Here is a 22,961-nt window from a genome sequence, read left to right as displayed (position 1 = left end):
AAAAAAAAAAAATTTTTATTACTCTAACAAAACTGAGAGTAACTAAAGTTGGTGTGTATTTCAGTATTTCTCTTTCTTTGAATAGTGAGTAGAGTAAAAAGGGAAAAATGATTTCTTCCCTACCTGATTGGTGCTAAAATGATTATACAGTCACAATCTATATGAAATTGATATGATTTTGGATTCAAATGAAAACCTGCCGAGGTATAAAGGAGACCGCAAGATGAGGAAATCGCATAACGTAGCAGACACAAGGCAAACGGGACTAAATGTTGACACGAATACTGCTCCCGTCCTTTTTATTGACCATGACGTTACCACTGTCGACATCGCTTGTCCCACTATTCCCTGTTTCTCAACCATATATCAAATCATTCCCTAAGCATTATTTGTGAAGTAATTTCACACATGTTATTTCTACAATTATTTTCACAAAAAATATGACATAGCATATTATAATTGATGACATGCTTTATTGTTAAATGTGACATGAGATACTACATTTAATGTTAATTTAATTTCAGTAATTTTTGATAATATGGTAATAACTCATAAATCATTATTAAAATAAATATATTCAAATATGTTCACTAAATAATTAGATAATAGACATATAAGTTTTTTAAATTTCAAAATATTATTTAAGTGTGTTTTATAATCATACAACTTTTATTATTAAACAAGATTTTCAAAATTTTATACAATATTTGTTTTTGAAAAAATAAAATTTTAATCGTAATATCATTTATTTCTTTTTGATATCTACAAATTTTAGAAATTGTGTTTAGTTTTATATTTTGATAATTATAAACAAATTATATCAATTTTATTTTATGAAATTTAATTTTAATATATCTTAAAATGAAAATCTATCTAAATTATGATTTCAAATATAACTTAAATATAATTTTAAGTAAATAAAATTATTTATTTTAAATATTACTTTATATTTAAATAATTAGTATTTATGTTAAAATATTGGTTTAAACAATAAAAATTATTTTTAAATATAGTTTAAATTTAAAATTTTATTACTGCACATGGTACAGGAAAACACCTAGTCTTATGTTGAAAATTGATGAAAAGAAATATATCGTAAAATTACTCTATAAAGAAAGTTATTAAAATTTTCAATTTTGTATTTGTGACGACAATCTTAAACGATATTGTGGATGATTGATTAGATTATAACTTTAGAAATTTAACTATAAAATTTATGGTAGAGGTGGTCTCGCTATAACTGTAAATTTATTGATGTAATTATTTTACAAATATTTTTTTGTACTTATTTTGGTTGTAGCTGTAAGTTTTTAACTATATATATTTTTAAACCAAATATGTGAAATACGCGATGTATATATAAAATAGTTATTTATAATTAAAATACTTTCTAATAATAATAAAATATATATTATCAAAAATATTCTATTACTATATGTAACATATAATGACATTTATGTTTTTCAAAATTTTATTATTTATATTATTCAAAAGTAAACAAATTATTTATAAATTTTTAAAATTATACTAAAAGTTAATACCTAAAAATATTAATAATTCTGTACCTATAAATATCTAATTTATTTGATATCTACATGATTTTTAATTTTATAGAAGCTACAGATGAAATAATAAAGTTATATGAATTTTCTCTAACATACATTAAAAAAAATCTTTTTTTTTAATTGAAACTTTAAGAATAAAGCTAAATCATGGTTGTAAAAATTAGAAGAGTTTTAATGTAAGATTTAACTTTAAAACTAAATCTAAAATATGATTATGATTGCTACGATTTGATTATTTAAAAATAAACAAAGCTAAAGAAGTGAAATATAGCCTATCCACACCCACATTATGTTTTAAGGTCTTTTTCTGTCCAGAGTATATTTTATGATTATATATTTTTAAAAATAAATTCACCTATTTTATAATATGTAGTGTAAAATTAGAAGAGTTTTAATGTAAGATTTAACTTTAAAACTAAATCTAAAACATGATTATGATTACTACGATTTGATGATTTAAAAATAAACAAAGCTAAAGAAGTGAAATATAGCCTATCCACACCCACATTATGTTTTAAGGTCTTTTTCTGTCCAGAGTATATTTTATGATTATATATTTTAAAAAATAAATTCACCTATTTTATTATATGTAGTATAAAATTTTACCTTCATATATGCCTAATTTCTATTAAATATAATTTCTTTGTAAATATATGGTATTATATAATACAAAATAATGAGAAAATATAAAATAAAAGTGTAAAAAATCACAGATTATTAATTACTAGGACATTTTAGGTTTAAACCTAAGCATTTTCTTAGTCTTTCACAATATTTGTAATAAAGAAAAAGATAGAAAAACAAAAAGATGGTTTCAAATGAAAAAAAAAATCTGTAAATTTGAGAAGCTTTGGCGGCATACTGGCATGTATTACAGTAATAATGGTTTACTGGATTTTGACCCGCCCTTTTTAAGGGCGGATATATTTTTTGTTGGAAAAATTATTTTACTTAATAAATTATCATTTTTGATAAATTATATATTTTAACTTTTTATGAAATTTATCTTAAATTTACTTATATGACCTATTTTGTTATTTTAAATATGACTAAATTTTTGAAGACTCTAAATAATTCTAACCCGTGATATGATTTTATTTATTTAACCCGAAGTTAAACTTATTTTACGTTGCTCTTTTAATTTCAATAAAATATTTTATATTTTCAACACTCTCTGTATTGAAAATTTCATTTTTGCGTTTCAAAACATTTTCTATAATTTTATTAAATTTAGTTTATGCGATTTAGTTTTTATTTTAAACGAAACAATTTTTTAAGGAGTTGAAATAATTCAGACATGTATTATGATTTTCAACTTGATTTTATTTTGAAGTTTCATTTAATAAATGATTTCAAATAATTAATAATGTGAAAGATTTTTTGGAAAGATATGGTTCAAACATTTAGGAAACAAAATTTTCAAAAAGGTAAGAACTGAATTATATTAAATACTTTTTAATGTAATTGTAAAATAATGACTTTTGATTGGTTGCAAATAATTATGGGTAAAAGGTACATGAAATTTTTGCAATTACTTAGATATTTCAGGAGCAGATATAAACAGTCATCTGCTTTCACAGTATAGATTTTTGATACGATGTTACACAGTATTAGAAATTTTAATTTGTTGCTTTATATATTATGGCTTTTTAATATAACTAATATTTATCAAATTATTTATTAAAAATCAGTGAGATATTGAGATTGTTACGTAAATATAGTTAGAGTTATTTAAATAGGTTTTATCTTATTAGTTTTTGAATATATGAAGATATAGTTTCTAATTTCTTTAATTTTTCTAAAATATTTTTTTCAGTATGACGAATATTTTTTTGATATTCAAAGATATCTCAATCAAAATATAAAAAACTGTATATTCCAAATCCATAATTTAAGGGGTATATTATTTTAAAATTTATAAATGTTTCCGGTGTTTTCTCAAATCTAAAATTTTTTTGCTATATTTCAGTTAAGTATATTGCTTGTTAATTTGAATTAATCTAAATTAGTATATTTTAAAAACTTTTTTATAAGTAATATAACTAAATGCGTGTATATGTAATATTGATACTAACATTTCATAAACATTTGTAGATCTATACAATATGGTGGTCACCAACATTTATAAGTTAATAATTTAATACTATAAATATATAACACCTATATGTATTCGTAATAAAGGGTAAACTTTTTCTGGATTTTATGTAAAACTATACAACTAAAATTGTCACGAAATCATTGTTCATACATGAAGGTCAATCTCATTTTCATAAACAATTTGGTATGATATAGTTTACTCACGTTTAATGTTATATTGGGAGTAGATTTAGAAAATATTTGTTTTTTAGTTAAATACTAAATTAATTCTGATGTCATATACTTGTTTTTATTAATATTCTAAAATAGAAAAAATACTACACAAAATTAGGGGATGGTTATCTGTGATTTATTTTTAAAAAAACAAAATATTTAATGAAAACATAGTCTAAAAATAAGTCAGTGGCAGCAAATAGTAAATATTGCTGAAACAGAAGATCACCTTAAAAATGTCTTCTGTTTTAATAGTACTGAATTGTTTTTAATAACTAAAATTTACTTACGTAATTATAGTCTATTATTTTTTGTAGCTACGATTTAATTACATAAGTAAATAATATCAGTAAAAATAAAATATTCTTAATGGGGATAAAATATTCTTAATGGGGATCTACCTATTAATTAAAAATGCTCTCAACAAAGGTTTCGCAATTGATAAAGGGGACATTTGAGATTACTACGAGGATCTTTTAGTTAAAATAATTATCATAAAGCCTCTATTTTGAAATAAATTCAGAGAGTGAGCCCATGGTCCATTGAAATAAATTCAGTTAATATAATTATACTAAAATTCATATTTTTAAATTCAATGGACCGAAAATGATAGTCTACCACCACACTTATTTTAATATGATTATTTTAATAGTCTCATTTCTAGGAAATTTTCAAAATACATTTTAATATAACTATTTTAACTGATTTTAACAAAACGTAGTAAATAAAGGAGACATTTGAGATTACTAGAGTTTTTATAATCCTTTTCTTAATGCCAATTTTATGTATTGCATAAAGGGCTGGGAAGTTCTATATCTTTTTCTTAATTCCAATTTTATGTATTTGCATATATTATGATAGATGAAAAACTTACAGCGTAAAGGATAACGAACATGACGAGTTTGTCTTTGATGATCCAATCTTCGACTTCTCTACTCTTATAAAGACTCAAAATGGCACATTGAAATGCTGCAAAGACCGACATGAGGCAAGTACTTGAGTACTTAGTACACGGATACTTAATGCTTAATTTCCCTTGAAACAACATCCATAGCGACAATAACACTATCCCAGTGAACAAGTAAACACAGCCTAGAAGCCATTTCTTTGCTTGGTCGTGACCATTGTTATGTAATGTATTGTTGTCAATAGCCTCTGGATGAGTATGAGGATTTGATACTTGAAGACCTTTATAGAATGTTAAGAACATTGCTCCAAGTATGCAAATTAGGGTTCCTATTAACTTGAGCACGCCTGCTCTGCTCTTCAGTTTCTGTGCATTCTCTATTCTGCAATTTTTCTTTTAGTCAAAATTAGGAGGCATTCTTGTGATTTTGGAAGTTCTAAACAATAATTAAATCAGTTGCATTACCTGAAAATAAGAGCCAGGGCAAAGGTAATAGCGGGTAACATGCTATTTAGAGCCATCGCAACAGTGGGTGACGTGTACGATAGTCCAAGCAGAAAGAAAAATTGCATCAAGCTTGCCCTGCGTTATTTATTAGAAAGCAATGATAAATAAAGGAAACAAAGTATAGGGCTTGTACTAAGAGATAGATAACGTGTTAGAAAACTCTTTTATCCTTTCTTTTTTATCTTCTTTTTAAAAAGTAGATAAAACCATGAGAGTAGAGGAAATAGGCAATAATACAAACAAATGAAAGGGACAAACCCAAGTAATCCGCTGATGAAATGCTCGCACAAGAGCATGAACGTTAACATTGGCCTTGTTTTCCTATAACAAAAAAGGCATAAAATTAGGCAAACTTCGTTACTTAAATATAGTCACATTGGTCTAGAGAGGATAGAGACATTGCTCATGTGCTTCCCGGATTTCAAGATTTCTTATATTCCAAGAGCGCGTAATCAGATCTCAGACTTTTTAGCTAAGACAGCTAGATCATTCATCCTTCCATAGGATGTTACATTTTGTTGGTTGTTCTATTCCGGTTTGTTTACCCAGACCACCTCAAGTTTGAGTAATAGAATAACCGTTTGTCGTCAAAAAAAAATATAGTCACAATAAAAAATTTACTACCTCTCTATTTAAGAAGAGTTATGTTTTAGAACTTTCACATGTATTAAAAACGTATTAAAATAGGAGTAGTTTACAAACAATTAAACATATTAAAATTTACTACCTCTATTTAAGAAGATATATGTTTTGTAATTAAATATTTCTCAAACAATTTAACCAATAGAATTTTAATAAATACAATTTTTATTCTGTAAGTTTACAATTTACCATTAAACAACACACTGAAAATGTAAATATATATAAAAAATGTAACTATATATCTTTTTAAAACAATTTTTTCCTAAAATGGGTTCTTTTTAAAATAGAAGGAGTAGTGTACATACATATATAATATGATTAAGCATATCAATATTACGACCTTTTTTAATAAATTATATATATATATATATATATATATATATATATATATATATATATATATATTAAATATCCCTCGAAAGGGCATCGTCGATTTTACAAGATCCGGTACACCGGGAAACATATGCCCCTAGGTTAGTAGGTTGCAGATAAGGAACAATAAAATCGAACGAACTAAAAAGCTACCGAGATGGGTATGGATCGTAGGTTAAAAGACACATGACATGAAGATTCTCCTCCGGTGAAAAATAAAAAATAAAGGACATATATATACATATGTATTAAAATTGTACTTTCATTCAGGATTGTGTCTAATGTGTTACGAAACTAAAAATATATATATTGTCCACATGTTTCCTAGGTATGTAAAATTTTGACGATCCCTTAGTCGCAAATCTGGTTAGTATATTGGTTTTAATAAGTTTTCGTGTTCAGATCTCAAGTTTCATTATTTTGGGATCTTTTCTAAGTTAGGGATTTCAGAAAAGAAAGTTGAGTATCTTAAATTTAATTAGAAGTAAAGAATTTTTTTATCGAAACTTTAAATTATTTTTTTGTAGAAAATTAATTTAGGCAGTCAATTCCTTTTCAAAAGAAAAAAGAATCTTTGATATGTGAAATCATAAAAATATGATATGTATAAGTTTCTTATAAACCATCAAATAATTTTCATCTTTGATAACTGAATTTATTTCAATAGTTGGTGCATGAAGAGCGAATAAATTTACATAACTTAATATTTTTTTGTTATTTTAAATTTTGTTATTAGCATAACTTAAAAAAAAAATTTTACTTTAAATTTTAACGCACGAAATCAAATCAAACTATACGAATAAATTTACTTTTAAAAAACTTAGTAAATAACGAAGATTGAGTTTGAGACACAAGTATCAACGCGTTCATACCTCTCCCAAATATAAGAAAACGGAACCAATATCAAAGCAGAAATAGCCATTCTATATGCAGCAAAGATCATATGATTAACGCCAACATCAAGTGCTTTCTTAACGAGAGCATTCACTGAACCCATTGCAACACTTGATATTAGCATTACTATCACTGGTGCCCATTGTTCTTCCTTCATCTTCTCTCGCTCTCTTGATTTTTAAAAAGATTTATCTAGTTTTATTTCTGTAAAATCGAATGATTGTCTTTGCGTTTAACAACCAACGCCTCTATCTACTTATATTTGTAATAAAGTTTGTGGGTGGTTGCCACATTGGATATACTTTTCTTGTTTACTTTCGTAGTTCATACTATAATTTTTTATATGAATTATAATAATTTATGACTCTATATAGTCTTTATAGAATAATATATCTATGGTCTTTAAAATGTGTCGAAGATTTCTAACTGTGGTGGTAGACTATCATTTTCGAAGACATCTTTAGGTCAAATCTCGATTCACAGTCAGTTAATGTACATGTATGAAGTTTATATAAGACCCCAGAAAACTGACAACTTCGAGTAGTAGTACTAGTTTCATAAAAATTTGAAACATTCAAAAAGTTTTTTAAAAGGGATCATCTAATTAAGCACCAGTCTAACACAAAAATATGATTTCAAAATAAATTAATTTTTCCCACTACATAACTATACAATATCAACTAATATGTTCATATGATAACAACATTGTTAAAATTGGCTAAACCAATTTTCTACGTTAAATTGAAACGTTAAAATGTTTATAATCCGTTTATATATTAGATAATGATAAAGTTGTGTTGTAGTTATTTTATAGATAAGTACAAATATCTTAGAGATATATGTAAGTAGATACGATAAGTATGGGGGCAACTACTTTGATGTATATATACTTTATGTTAATGTCAATAACAACTCAGTACGTTTTCATCATATTCACCTTATTTCACATGGTATCAGAGCTTCTAGGTTAAAAATAACGATCTAGAGTTCTAAAATTTCTTTTCGAAAGAGATGGGTGATACAAAAACAAGCTCAAGTGATATGTCTTCGAAAGAGTTGGTAACGAAGGCAAGTGACAATATGGTTGTGTCGCCATATTCATTGTTCTCTTCAGATAATCCTGGAGCGATGATAACCTCTGTTCAGTTAAAAGGGGAGAATTACAACGAGTGGTCGTTAGAGATGATGAACGCTCTACGAGCAAAGAAGAAGAATGGATTTATTGATGGTACGTTGCCTCAGCCTGGAGAAGGTGATGCAAATCTAGAATCATGGCTAAGTGTGAATTCTATGATAGTGGGATGGATTCGCACTTCCATTGAACCTCGAGTAAGGTCTACGGTGACCTTCATTAGTGATGCTCATAAGCTGTGGGAGAACCTTAAGCAACGATTTGCGGTTGGTAACAAGGTACGTGTACATCAACTTATGGAGAAACTTGCGGCTTGTCGACAGAATGGTCAGTCAGTCATTGACTATTATGGAAAGCTAGAGACTAAGTGGGAAGAGATGCAGACTTATAGACCGGCGCCACCATGTACCTGTTCAGCAGCGGCGATATATGAGAAGGAACGAGCAGATGAGCGTGTTCATCAGTTCATCATGGGGATTGATGAGTCCAGATTTGGCAATGTAGTGAGCTCTATCATTGAGGCCGACGAGTTACCTGATATTGGAAAGGTTTATGCCAAGGTGATTCGAGGAGAGGCCAGATTGGAGTCAGCCAAAAACAGAGAGCAAACACAAGAAGCTGTCGGGTTTGCAACACGACGAGAAGTAGAAGAAAATAACAGCAATGCTTCACCTGCTACTCGTCGTGATACGCAAGATCAAGGAACTAAAGTAGAGGCTTACAATGGGAACAGGACTCGAGATCGTGTTTGTTTACATTGTGGTAAGCCTGGCCATGAGAAGAATACTTGCTGGCAGCTGATAGGATATCCAGAGTGGACTGCTGAAAGAGGAGGAAGTCGTGATCGCGGTGGACGTGGTTCCAGTAGAGGTCAAGGGAGAGGCAGAGGAAACACAGCTAATGTAGCACATGCTACAGCTCCTCATGTCTCTACGGTGTCAGACCTCACTCCTGATCAGTTGAGGGCGATAACTCAGATCATTCAAGGCAAGCAGAGTGGCTCGTCTGAGAAGTTGTCTGGTGAGTTACTGGGTGATGTTATTATTGATACAGGGGCGTCTCATCACATGACGGGTAATCGGTCATTTTTGGTGAACATGACAGCAACATCTCCGTGTAGAGTGGGATTTGCGGATGGTAGTATTACTATGTCGTCCAGTGTTGGAGACATGATTCTGTCTGATCGATTGACACTGAGAGACGTGCTCTTTGTGCCAGACTTGAACTGTTCTTTAATCTCAGTTTCCAAGCTATTGAAGAACATGAATTGTTTTGCCTTGTTTACTGTGCTATCTGTGTGTTACAGGACCGTTTCATGAAGACTATGATTGGAGCCGGTGAGGAGCATGATGGGGTGTACTATTTTAAGGATGTTCAGGTCGCACGAGTCAACAAAACAGATGGGAATCTCGATCAAGATTTGTGGCATCGTAGACTGGGGCATCCAGCGTTTTCTGTGCTTTCATCTTTACCTATGTGTTCTGGTGTTTTAAATAAAGCTAGCTCTAGTCAATGTGACGTGTGTTTTAGAGCTAAGCAAACAAGATATTCTTTTTCTGAGAGTTTGAATAAAACAGAAGTTTGTTTTGGTTTAATACATGTTGATGTTTGGGGCCCATACAGAGTGCCTTCTTCGAATGGTTCAGTGTATTTTCTGACCATATTGGATGACTATTCGCGTGCACTATGGACTTATTTACTGCTTGCAAAGTCCGAAGTCAAGACAGTGTTGAGAAACTTTTGTGCATATGCCGAAAAACAGTTCAACAAATCAGTCAAGATAGTCAGAAGTGACAATGGGACTGAGTTCACATGTCTAAGATCGTACTTTGGTGAGAAAGGAATTATTTATCAAACTTCCTGTGTTGCAACACCTCAACAGAATGGGAGAGTGGAGAGGAAACACAGACACATTTTAAATGTTGCACGTGCATTGTTAATTCAAGCAAAATTACTGATCAAATTCTGGGGTGAAACGATCTCTACAGCTACTCATTTGATCAATTTGACTCCAACGCCATTATTGAAGGGTCTCTCGCCTCATGAGGTTTTGTTTGAACAGAAACCTTCATATCAGCATCTTAGAGTCTTTGGCTCGTCTTGTTACGTGCATCGCAGGGCACGAGACAAGGACAAATTCGGGGAGAGAAGTAGGCACTGCATATTTTTCGGTTACCCATTTGGCAAGAAAGGTTGGAGAGTGTATGACTTGGATAGGAATGAGTTCTTAGTCTCATGTGACGTGGTGTTTCAGGAAAACGTGTTTCCTCTAGCAAAACAAGACAGTGTACAGAAGACAATCACTGGTAATGTTGAGACTTGTGATGGAGATTGGCTTCTTGACTCTGAGAAAATCGATGAGAACAGGGGGAGTTTGGAGCCTACTGTGGACCCTGTTCCAAGCAATCGTATTGAGCCGGCTGTTGAGTGCAGAGGGAATGTTGCTGCAGATCAGACTACGGTATCCTTGGTGTCTGATACAATTGCTGAAAAAATACCAGAGGCACCTGCAGAGAGTGAAACTTCGGTGCCTGAAGAACAGAATAATCAGCAAGCAGAACAGAGTAACAAGACTACATCCTCGACTACAGAAGAGTTAGGAAGAGGACACCGTGAGAAGTTTGTTCCTGCTAAGTTAAGAGACTACAAGCTGTACAATGCTCGTTGCGACCCCCATCACACACTCATCGCGCCTCCATCAGAGTCTACAACGGTGCCAGGTAATAGCACACCATATCCCATTGAGAATTTGATCACTGATGCTCATTTTTCAGCAGAACATCAGGCGTTTTTAGCAGCAGTAACTGCCGGAGTTGAGCCTAAAAGCTTTAAAGAGGCTGTAAAGTATGAGATTTGGAGAAATTCTATGAAGAAAGAAATACATGCGTTCGAGGTTAATAAGACATTCAGTATAGTGGATGCCACCCGGGAAGACTGCAATTGGAAATATGTGGCTTTATAAGTACAAGTATAATGCAGACGGGACAGTGGAGAGGCCAAAATCAAGACTTGTGGCGTTAGGAAATCGTCAAGTAGAAGGTGAAGATTTTGATGAAACTTTTGCACCAGTTGCAAAGATGACTACAGTTGGAGGTCTTTTGCGAGTGATAGCTGGAAAGGGTTGGATAGTGCATCAAATGGATGTACATAATGCTTTTCTTCATGGAGAGTTGCATGAAGAAGTATACATGAAGCTTCCGCAAGGTTTTCATTCAGAGGATCCAAACAAGGTGTGCAGACTGCACAAAGCTATTTATGGACTAAAACAAGCACCTAGGTGTTGGTTTGCAAAGTTGACAGATGCACTTACGAGATATGGATTTCACAACTCATATTCGGATTATTCTCTGTTCACTTATGAGAAAAACGGCTTGGAATTGAAGGTGTTGATCTATGTGGATGATCTTATTGTGTGTGGAAATGACATGGAGTTCTTAACCAAGTTCAAGAGTTTTTGGGAAGGTGTTTTCACATGAAAGATCTTGGAAAGTTGAAGTATTTCTTGGGTATTGAGGTTGGAAGAGGTGAAGAAGGGTTTCTGCTGTCTCAGAGAAAATATGCTCTTGACATTGTTGAAGATACTGGACTAATGGTGCAAAGCCATATGCAACGCCTATGGAACAAAGGCATCAGCTGGGCAGAGACAAGAGCAACTCCCTTACTGATGCTACTAAGTATAGAAGATTGGTTGGTCACTTGATCTACTTGTCTGTGATTCGACCAGATATCATTTATTCAGTTCATATTCTTGCTCAGTTTATGCAAAAGCCAAGAGAAAATCAGTGGCAAGCAGCGTTGAGGGTTGTTCGATACTTGAAGGGCACACTGGGCCGAGGTATTTTGTTGAGTTCGAGTACTGATTTCAGTCTGTCAATATATTGTGATGCAGATTGGAACTCTTGTCCTATCAGTCGGAGGTCAGTAAGTTCTTTTGTTACTCTGGTCGGGGACTCTCCTATCTCTTGGAAGACTCAGAAGCAAGATGTGGTGTCTCATTCTTCAGCAGAGGCTGAGTATAGGTCGATGTCTGAGGCGGCTAGAGAGATTAAGTGGCTGGTGCATTTGGCTAAAGACTTGGGAATACAACAAACAGGTCCAGTGAAGATGTACTGTGATAGCAAATCAGCTATTTATATAGCAGCAAACCCTGTGTTTCATGAGCGTACGAAGCACATAGAATCAGATTGTCATCGTGTCAGAGATGCCATCAAAGCAGGCCTGATTCAAACGGTTCATGTGCGTACTAACGAGCAGCTATCAGACGTGTTAACCAAGGCATTGGGCAAAGAGCAGTTTGAGTATTTGCTGTTCAAGTTGGGTGTTCGAAATCGTCACACTTCCAATTTGACAGGGAGTATTAGATAATGATAAAGTTGTGTTGTAGTTATCTTATAGATAAGTACAAATATCTTAGAGATATATGTAAGTAGATACGATAAGTATGGGGGCAACTACCTTGATGTATATATACTCTATGTTAATGTCAATAACAACTCAGTACGTTTTCATCATATTCACCTTATTTCACATTATATCTAATAGTAACTTAAAGTAGAAAAATCTAGAAATGAAAACAGAAACTACTGCTTTTTCTGATATAATTAAGTTGTTATATTTTTTTTCTTCGCTCTCGACCACAGAAGAACGTTTTGACTGTCTCCGGCGCGTTCGCGTGCGTGCGGCCATCGGAGGGTCTTTCTCCCTTAACTTCTCCTTTGCTCTTTTCTGGTTGTCGGATCTGTTCTCTACCCAATATGCTCGTGGTTCTGCGGTTGGGTTATGCTCCGGTGAGAAGACGTGCGCGAGTTTTACAAATCGGGGGTCGCCGCTGCTTCTGGTGGTTCCACGGCGAGGCTACGAGATTGTTTTCACGTCGATTGGTCGGATTTTAGGACTTCGTTGGAGTAGATCGATTTTACCTTTTGATCTCTCCCGGTTGTCTCTGTCATGGTGGTTGGTTTCTGGTAGGCGTTCCTTTGAGTCTCCGTTTAGTACGGCATTTCATAGGTGTTTCCTTTCGACTATAGTGGTTGGTTCTTAGGGTGTCTCCAGCATCGACGTGGTCCTGCTCTTTCTTCCCACATTCAGGTGAACTCCGGTGCTTCTTCAGACCGGAGGCAGGTCTTGGGGCCGATGCATGCAGTAGGTGATGGTGATACGCTCCAGTTCGGCCTGTGTGTTTTGATTATGTTGTTTGGAGCAAGTTGGTCGTCTATGGCCGCTTGTAAACGATATACTCAGCCACTTCACTTCAGAATTCTTTTACAAGGCTTATGTTCTAGCTTTGCCTTGCTTTGGATGATGCCAATCGTTTGGTTTCTCATACGTTCAGCGTTTGACCCCGCTCCATTAACACCGGACTTGAGTCCTCTCATTATGGTTATTGCCCTTTGGTTCTCAAAGGTAACAAAAGGCGAGGCGGTGCTCGGGTTGTCATTCCCGCCTCGGTGTCTCCTTTTGGTCTAATCCACTTCCCAGGACCGCATTAGCTTGAGGAGCTTGTGTGGTGGTGCGATTGACTTGCCATATAAGTGCTGAGACATGTTAGGAAGGGAGTGGCAGAGCTTCCAGTCCTATTTTTGTGCAGGTTGATAGACGGCGATAGTGAGCTCTTGCTTGTTTGGGATGGGATTCACACGTAGGTGGCGTGACATACATACCGACTTTGGTGGCAATGCAAAGCTTTGTGGTAAGTATTTGGATTTATCCTCTATGGTCGTCATGCGTTCCATAGACAGAGAATGTTATAAGTTTCGTGGAGTTCATCGGGAACTAGCTACTCCGAAGACGTCATGGGAACTCCCGGCATCCAAGGCAACAAGGAAAACCTCACTTTTCCGAGAGCCATGTCAAAGGTTGAGAATAGCGACCGATATCAGAATTTTCGAAAAACAAACTAGCGGAATGTGCCGCGTTTAGTGGACGGGCGAAGTTAGCGTTGTAATATTTAGACTTTGTTGCTTTTGTTCAAAACGAGCTTGTAACCGTATCTGATTTCCGTATTTTCGGGTTGATTAATACTAGAATATTTTTTTTTTAAAAAACAGAAACTACTTGATTAATCTGGGAGTTGGACACTTAAATATACGATTTATCTAATTGAAAAGAAGAATCAAATAAAATTTCCGCATCATGCGTAAATGCGAGACACGCACTTTCCTTCTCACTATTTGTTCGTGTCATCTACTTTACATAACCTAACCTAATCCCGTTTTCTTTTCTTTTCTTTTTTTTTTAATCCCGTTTTCTTTATTATTTGTTTAAGTTATTTTGAACAAAAAAAAAACGAGCACATAATTTAAGATTTTTTATTTTATAAAAACAAAGTTTTATACATTTAGTATTAGTTATATTAACCATGTTACAATTCGACCCCTAACCAATTAATCGGCCGATTAAGCGTGAAATGGTAGGTGACCATGGCGGATTAGACAAATCCAATTGTATTCTATGTTGGAACGCATAATGGACGTGAAATGCGTAGAACTGAAAAAAATAGTCTAATTAATAATGTGTAGTGCCTAGCGATTAGTCACTTTTTAAGTTTTTATGACACAATAAGTCACTTTACTCCTAAGATACTTTTTTTAAACTAATTTCATTATGTTCTAACCAAAACCTAACTAAAGTATCAATTAATAGGATCCATCTTTCCTTCCTCTTTTCACTTTTTACAAATTTTATTTTGCAATTTCTTTCATTAGCAATTAAATTGAGATTATTTAGTGAGCACCAAAACACTATGTTATCTTGTTCTTACACCACCACTTTAACTGAAAAACTTGAAATGCAGAAATTGAACTCAAGATTTCCTTGTTGCTGCCTTGGTCGTCATCGAAGAATCACCTTCGCATCACTCCGGTGCGTTCATCTCCACCGCCGTGGCCATCTGGAGTTGTTGTGTTGGTTGTTGACTGTTGTATTTTGGTCCAATTCAGCCATTACATCAGAAAATTAAAAAGTTAGCTTTTGGGGTTTTAAAACTTGAATTGGGTTTCAAACAAAATTTCTACAAGTTTGAAGGTATAGTAAGTAAGAAAAAATGAAAAAAAAAATTGATGAATATGGTAGAAATAATGGCTGGCGGCCATAGAGAGAAACTGCAGAAAACTCTAATTGATTTTAGGAAGATGAAGATAAAATTACGAAAAATGTCAATCATTAAAGTAAACATTTAAATAACATATTGTACATGATATGTTGTACACACAATTTCACTATCCACGCGTACAACGACTTACATATACAACAATTCATATGTACATTATATTTGAATGTCCACATTTATACCGCCTAAAAAAGATTTACATGTACACTAGTTTGCAAAGATCAGTTAAAATACATGGAGCTTAATGATATACCATGGATTTTACCCATTTTTACCCATGGTATATAAGTATTATAGATACTATTTACTATGTATTAGAGTCTATTTAGAGTATTTACAGGTTCCTGGACGATTTGGAGATATATGGTGATTTTGGTGCTTTTTGGAGTCTTTCGCAGTGCAGAACTGCACAGACGTTTAAGATGTTTAGCTATCGATGGAGACTTTTCCATCGTTGGATTTAGCCCATCTTTTGACACAAGATAGAGCTTTGAGTTAGCTTTCCAATGCCACCGGTCTGAGGTCAATCCGCATCAAATAGCAGAAGTTATGCTCGTTTTACTGAAGAGTGATCAGTCTGCCTCGCGAGAAGAAGCTGTCGAGAAGAGGATTGTATGTAGATCGATGCAGCACACTGCATGTCGATCGACAGGGACATCATAACGTGGGCTGATTATATTTCATGATCGGCTGAAGCCCAGGAGTCACCACAAAGTTACCAAAATACCCTTGACGACCAGGAACCCTATTTATGTTATTTCTAAGCCATTGTTGACGGCTACGCTTTCTACGCTTTCTTTTGATTCATTGTTCTTAGTTGAAGAGAGAAGAGAGGAACTCTTTCAGAGTCCTCTTGGAACTCCTTTGGTTTTTATATTTATTCTATTGCAATTTCATCTACTCATCTATGATTTCTGTGACAACTATCATGTCTGATTAGATCCACCTGTTAGGTTTAGGGTTCAGATAGGTTATAAGGGATTAGCCTCAAATATAGAATTGCTAAGTTGTGGTATTAATCATTGAGACTGTCCTTAATGCTTGTTCTTGAGTAATTAACCTGAACTTGATCTTAGAATCATTAGGCACAAGCGAGAGCTTGGTCTCTTATCTGACTTGTCTTCTCTGAGCTAGGATTGCTAGATAACATCGAGAGCTGGTTTAGAAACCCTAGCGAACATATATTCAACCCGCGCATTAAGCCTACTAGAAGCGCATCGATCGTTATCCCTTTTGAATAATCGATCGACGGAGCGAAAGGTGTATCAATCGATACTCTTATAGAGTCATCGATCGACACTTTCTAATTGATCATCCCGATAGGTGAGATCATTAGATCTAGTAATAGATAACCTATGCAACGAGAGTTGATATGTTATTCTTATAGTTGAGTTCTATAATATCATATTTTAGTATTTATATTCATTATAATCCCAACCTGAATAGAAACCCTAGATTTAGCTACCATCCTTCCATCAAACAACTCTTGGTTACATAAGAACAACTGCCTTGTTCACTTTGCTTTCATTACATTCATATTTACTGCTTTATAAATGTTTGCCTAGTTAAATCTTAATATATATAGTTTAGTGTGCACCCTAGCTCTCTGTGGATTCGATCCCTAAGTACTACAATCGAACCTCTTATTTGAGAGAGTAAGATCACTTGTTAGGGTAATTTGAGTGGTATCAAATTTGGCGCCGTTGCCGGGGAGCAAGGATTCACCATTAGACTTGATTAATAGGTTTATTCTAGGTTTTATTTACTGTTTTAAGTTACTTACGAAAAAAATTTCTTGTTTTTCAGGTACATGCCAATTAGTACCAGAATCAGCAAGGGATAATTGCTTTTCTTCTCAGACCCATCACGTTTGGAACGCTCTATCCGCAAAGAGAAACTCGCAGCATCGATCGACACTTGTGAAAGAGAATCGATCGACACATCATCTGCAACATCGGTCGATACCAATCTGCGAGCAACCATGAGCGAGATACTTGTGCTACAAAGGGATGAGAATGGAGACCTGCATGACCAAGATGGTCATCTGCGTAATGCAGCAGGTCAGAGACTTGATGCTCAGGGGACTGTAATCCCTGACTCCGATATTGATGCTACAAGAGCTGCTATACCTGTAGATGAGAATGCTCGACAAAGGACACTGGCTGACTACAACCGTCCAGAGGAATACTATGTCAACAGATCAGCAATTCGTCTACCAGATATCCAGACACAGAATTTCGAGCTGAATCCAAAGTACTACAAGCTCGTGGCACATATACCTTACTCTGGATTATCTCACGAGCATCCTATGGATCATCTAGAAAGGTTCGAGGATCTTATTTCTCTTATCTGTATGGATGAAGTCCCTGAGGACTACTTGCTTTGCAAGCTCTTCAAATACTCACTTGTTGAAGAAGCTTTGCATTGGCTTAAGCAGCTACCACTAGGATCTCTTACATATCCTGGCCCGACATCCAAAATGCATTCCTGTGTAAATTCTTTGATGAATCACGGACTGAAGAAATAAGAGATAAAATTTGGACATTCTCTCAGGGACCTACAGAAGGCTTCAAAAGCTCTTGGGAGAGGTTTAGGAGCTACCAAAGGGACTGTCCACATCATGGTTTTACGGAGGTTCAGCTGTTGATGAAGTTCTGCAATGGTATTGATGTGCAATATCATGTAATGCTGGACACTGCAAGCGAGGAGAACTTTAGAACAAGGACCCCAGAGGAAGCTAAGAGACTGATTGAGAGCCTGGCGTCCAGCACCAGTGCCAAAAATCTAGATATGCACAGGATAAAATCAGCTATAAAGGATGACAACAAGATCATTGAGGCTGAGACTGGTTCTGTACATGAAGTCTCATTTGTGGAGCATGCTATATACCAGGATGAGGATCAGTACAATTTAGAAGAGATGGAATTTATGCTAGAGGAGCGCTTGAAAGAACAGCAGGAGATCACTGAGGAGTTTAATCTGCATTTGGATTCTCTCTGCAAAGAGGTGAATGGAATGATAGACATCATCGATACCTGTTTCAAGATGTTGTGCACCCAAGTTTCTCAGATTGAAAAACTCTGAAAAATAAAAAAATTCTTCAAAGGAACGACACTGTTCACTCCGGTACTGTTCATCCGAGTACTGTTCATCAAGGTACTGTTCATCCCGCATCGATCGATACTGTTAATCCGATATCGATCGACACTGTTCATCTCGTATCGGTCGACACTGTTCATCACGGCACTGTTCACCGAAATACTGTTCATCGCGACACTGTTCACCCATAAACTGTTCATCGGGATACTGTTCATCGTGACACTATTCATCCCGACTGGAAAGAGCAGCAGGTCGATTGCAGATGGGATAACTACTTTGGGGAAGTAATCAAACATGAGAAGTTGGAAGAAGAAGTCTTTTTAGTCGAAAGTTGCATGTCCATTGGTAGCTCGTACTTGTGTCGATCTACACCATCAGCTGAACATCGATCGACATCACTTTTAGGGACATGCTGTACTGTTCAAATCCAGAGCCACTCAGATTTCGTTGCTCAACACTCACATCCTCCCATCCCGTACCATGCTGAAACATATGACGTCGAGCAACACAAACAAAACGGAATCGATCGACCTCCACGGGAAAGTATCGATCGACAGCGGCTCACTACAAATCTAGTGTGTTTATCAGACCCTTCTGCCCACGGTTTGAATGCAACTCGCAACCCATCTCAGACGCCAGTTTGCTTAAAAAAAATGGAGAAGACCAGACAGCAACCTGCAGATGCACCAGACCAAAAGCAATTGACTATAGTTGGAACTTCTTTCATTAATAGTATCGATCGACGACTTCCACCTGGTATCGATCTACACCAAATGGACAGACATGAACCTGTCATTGAACGGCAGGCAACAAAAGAAGTGATTCAGATTGGGATGAGGTCGAAAGCTAAGAAACTCTATGTTCCCAAACACCTAAGGAGAGAAGCTAAAAAGCTGAACTTGATGGATTTCATAAGAGGGTGAAGAGAGTTCCTAAGGATATGACTTTTGAGGAAGCCTATTATAAGTACAGACTTGGTAATTTCTTCAGAGAGAGCAGAGAGACAGAAAAGGACATGGAAATATTATTCAACAAGGTCTGCCGTAAGCCTAAGAGGACTCTAAAGAAGGAACAAGATCCTGGAAAGTTTCTGATTCCATGCTCTATAAATAACCACGATTTGCCAAACGCCCTCTGTGATACTGGATCTGCAGTGAGCATCATGGCTATAGACACTGCTGAAGTATTAGGATTAAAGACGAAACCTTCAAAAGATAGTTTTTCTTTCGTTGATAACTCCAAAGCAAACTCAGCAGGCATGATCAGGAATATTAAAGTGGATATAGGAGAATGCACTATTCCTGTGGATTTTCATGTCGTGGAGCTCAAATCAGGCAGGACATCTTCCCTTCTTTTTGGAAGAGCCTTCATGGCTACAGTGGGAGCAGTTTGTGATCTTAAGAAGAATATGATGTGCCTAACTAATGTTGATGAAAATGTCTTCTATGATCCTGTGGAGAAGAAGAAAAGTGAAGATTTGATTTCATACATAGAGATGTTTGAAGATCCAGCACCTCTAACATATGCAGATCGCGAGCTTGCAAAATCAAGATCAACATCGATCGACATTCAACTTTCAAGATCGGTAGACAATGAGCCTCACGAATCGACCGACACTGAAAAGTCTAAGTCTGGGGGAAGACCTAGAAAGAGGAAGAAGAAAATGAAAAGGAATATAGATGCATATTTTCTATCACTGGTCCCTTCTCAGTGTCAGGAGGAAAGTCTTGAGTGTAGAGTGCGGCGCAGAGGAGGTCCAGCTTCTTTTGCTAATGTTAGAGTGCTATATGATCCAAAACTGAGAGACAAAGGGGAAGCATCTGCAAGAGCTTTCATCAACTGCATCAACCAAATGAGGAAGAGAGACACATAAACTTGTTTTGGAGCAAGTTCACATCCTCATCCAGATTAAATCAGACCTCCAAAAGTCTAGCTAATGACTAAAAATAAGCGCTGAGTGGGAGGCAACCCACTGTTAGGTTTGTTTTAAATTTGGTTTTATCTTCATATTCTACTGATTTTTGTTTATAACTATTGCAGGTAAAAAAAAAAGAGATGAACAGTACGCCGAAACTGTAGCAACAGTGTCGAGCGACACTGTAGCGAGGACATCGATCGATACTGTAGCAAGCAAATCGATCAACACTGTAGCATAGTACTGTAGCAGAATCACTGTAGCAACGCTACTGTAGCAGAATCACTGTTCATCCGGAAAAAAAAATTTGGTTTTATATTTATCTATTACTGTTTGTTTTAGTGTTTTATATATCAGGTAATCAAAAGGAGGCATCCAAGGAAGAAACTTGATCTACCAACATCTACCTATGACTGCACAGCATCGGTTGACAGAGCATTAATAGCATCGATCGATCGCCACTTAATTGTGTTGATCGATAGAGGATCAAGAGTATCAATCGCCACTTAACTATGTTGGTCAATATTCACATCAAAGTTAGGTATACTGTTTTTCCTTGTTAATTATTGTCCTTATGATTTATTCTTCCACTAATCTTAGACTGTATAACACTGGTAACAGTGTTGTTTAAGTCTAGGGGAGGTCGCACTAATATTATAATTTAGATAAGCTATTTAGAATAGGGACCCAAGTAAACGATTGCCATAATATCGACCGTCGAGAAGAAGTCGATATCGATTGACATAACTACATCTGCCACGACCGTTGACAACACATTTACATCGATCAACATCTATTCTGGTCAGGTATTTCGTTTTAACTTGATTAAATTGAGTACTTATGGTTTATTTCTCACCAATCTCAGACTTGATCACACTATTATAGTGTTATTTAAGTCTGGGGGAGGTTCTACTAATATTGTGTTTTAGTTAGTGAAAAAAATAGAAAAAAAGGATTCAGGTAAACGATTGCTCAGCACATCGACTGATGAGACCATATCGATAACGTTCGACAGCGCTTCATCTACAACGATCGATTGTCACTTTATTGTGTCGATCGTCACCGACATTAGCGAGCTGGTATATCGTTATTACTTGTTAATTATGTACTTATGTTTTATGATTTTCACCCTACCACCGGCTGTTTTACACTGGGGACAGTGTAATTTAAGTCTGGGGGGATTACTAACGATTATCTACTTTATGAGTCTTATTTAAAACGTTTTCAAAATTTTTTTATTGAGTCAAGAAGGAGATATATCTTAATCGATTTATTACTTGTCATCTAACCACTCTTTAGACCAGTCTTAGACTTACTGACTGCAGAAGTACTATAGATACTAAAGTAGATCAACCTGTCAACTATGTTTGCACTTGCTGAAATTGTTTGAAGGAACCAAAGCTAACCTCCAACCTAATTTGACATGATTTGCTTGTCTTGGGGCTTGGTATACATAGGATCGGAATCCTCATACAAGTCTTGAAGGTAAAAAGTCTGTGTGTTTCTGGTTCCCTTCCTTCTCTCTCTTCGACATCTCGAGATCTAAGTTTAAGTTATAAAAGATTGATATGATTTCTTGAGAGGCAGAGGGATAGGTAAATTACCTGCGACCCCATTATTCTAAATCTCAAGGATGATCACACATTGTGGAAACGAGGGATAGGTAAATTACCTGTGACCCCATTATTCGCTACACTTTGTCAAAATGTATGAGTTACAAATGCAATGTCAATGAGATAGACTAGATGATCTGTGTTGGCATCGAAACCTGTTGATATTGAAACTAATAAGAGATTCAGAGAAGAGAGATGAGGGGAGAAAGGAATCAGAGAAGACTACCTGTGTGTTCAGAAACTTGTTTGAGTTGAATCCATGTGTCCTTTGATCGATACTCCCAAGGTAAAGCCTACACTTTTATTTTTATGCAAGAAATGAGGTTAGTAGAGGGGATTGTCAGACAGGATCTGTTAGGTTGTGGAACTAGTGGAATTTGGTTGCTATACTAGGATATTGTATAATATGCTTCTGAGGTTATGATGTTTAATGATTTGGTTTGCACTACTAGAGAGATGATGAACTGAGTTTTAAAATTCTTTGAGTCCCTGCTGTTTTCAAACCTCTTTCAGAGAGACTGTCTGTTGGTTTTGCTTGAGGACAAGCAAAAGGATAAGTCTGGGGGAGTTGATATACCATGGATTTTACCCATTTTTACCCCTGGTATATAAGTATTATAGATATTATTTACTATTTATTGGAGTCTATTTAGGGTATTTACAGGTTCAGGGACGATTTGGAGATATATGGTGATTTTGGTGCCTTTTGGAGTCTTTCGCAGTGCAGAACTGCAAAGACGTATCAGATGTTTAGCTATCGATGGAGACTTTTCCACCGTTGGATTTAGCCCATATTTTGACACAAGATAGAGCTTTGCGTTAGCTTTCCAATGCCACTGGTCTGAGGTCAATCAGCATCATATAGCAGAAGTTATGCCCCTTTTACTAGAGAGTGAT

General features: G+C 35.1%; 1 protein-coding gene across 3 annotated transcripts in view; it reads right to left on the bottom strand.

Annotated features, from left to right (window-relative positions):
* LOC108840011 (WAT1-related protein At4g01430) overlaps window positions 1-7,431 on the bottom strand; it is an 8,014-nt gene extending 583 nt beyond the window's left edge. The window contains exons 1-6 of one of the 3 annotated variants that reach the window (XM_056999264.1): window positions 7,176-7,248; window positions 5,688-5,843; window positions 5,548-5,610; window positions 5,248-5,364; window positions 4,750-5,164; window positions 197-348 (exon numbers count right to left, since the gene is read on the bottom strand). In XM_056999264.1, the coding sequence (XP_056855244.1) occupies window positions 197-348; window positions 4,750-5,164; window positions 5,248-5,364; window positions 5,548-5,610; window positions 5,688-5,689 (749 nt within the window). In that variant the 5' untranslated portion in view covers window positions 5,690-5,843; window positions 7,176-7,248. Of the gene's footprint in view, window positions 1-196; window positions 349-4,749; window positions 5,165-5,247; window positions 5,365-5,547; window positions 5,611-5,687; window positions 6,154-7,175 lie in introns of those variants that run through there. The other 2 variants (XM_056999256.1, XM_056999259.1) reach the window with 2 other exon arrangements.
* Between the last annotated feature and the right edge of the window lie 15,530 nt (window positions 7,432-22,961).

The sequence above is a fragment of the Raphanus sativus genome, chromosome 2 (genome assembly GCF_000801105.2).
Source record: "Raphanus sativus cultivar WK10039 chromosome 2, ASM80110v3, whole genome shotgun sequence".
In the NCBI taxonomy this organism is placed as follows: Eukaryota; Viridiplantae; Streptophyta; class Magnoliopsida; order Brassicales; family Brassicaceae; genus Raphanus; species Raphanus sativus.
The sequence above is the reverse complement of the archived record's forward strand: the minus strand, read 5'-3'. Positions and strand labels throughout refer to the sequence as shown.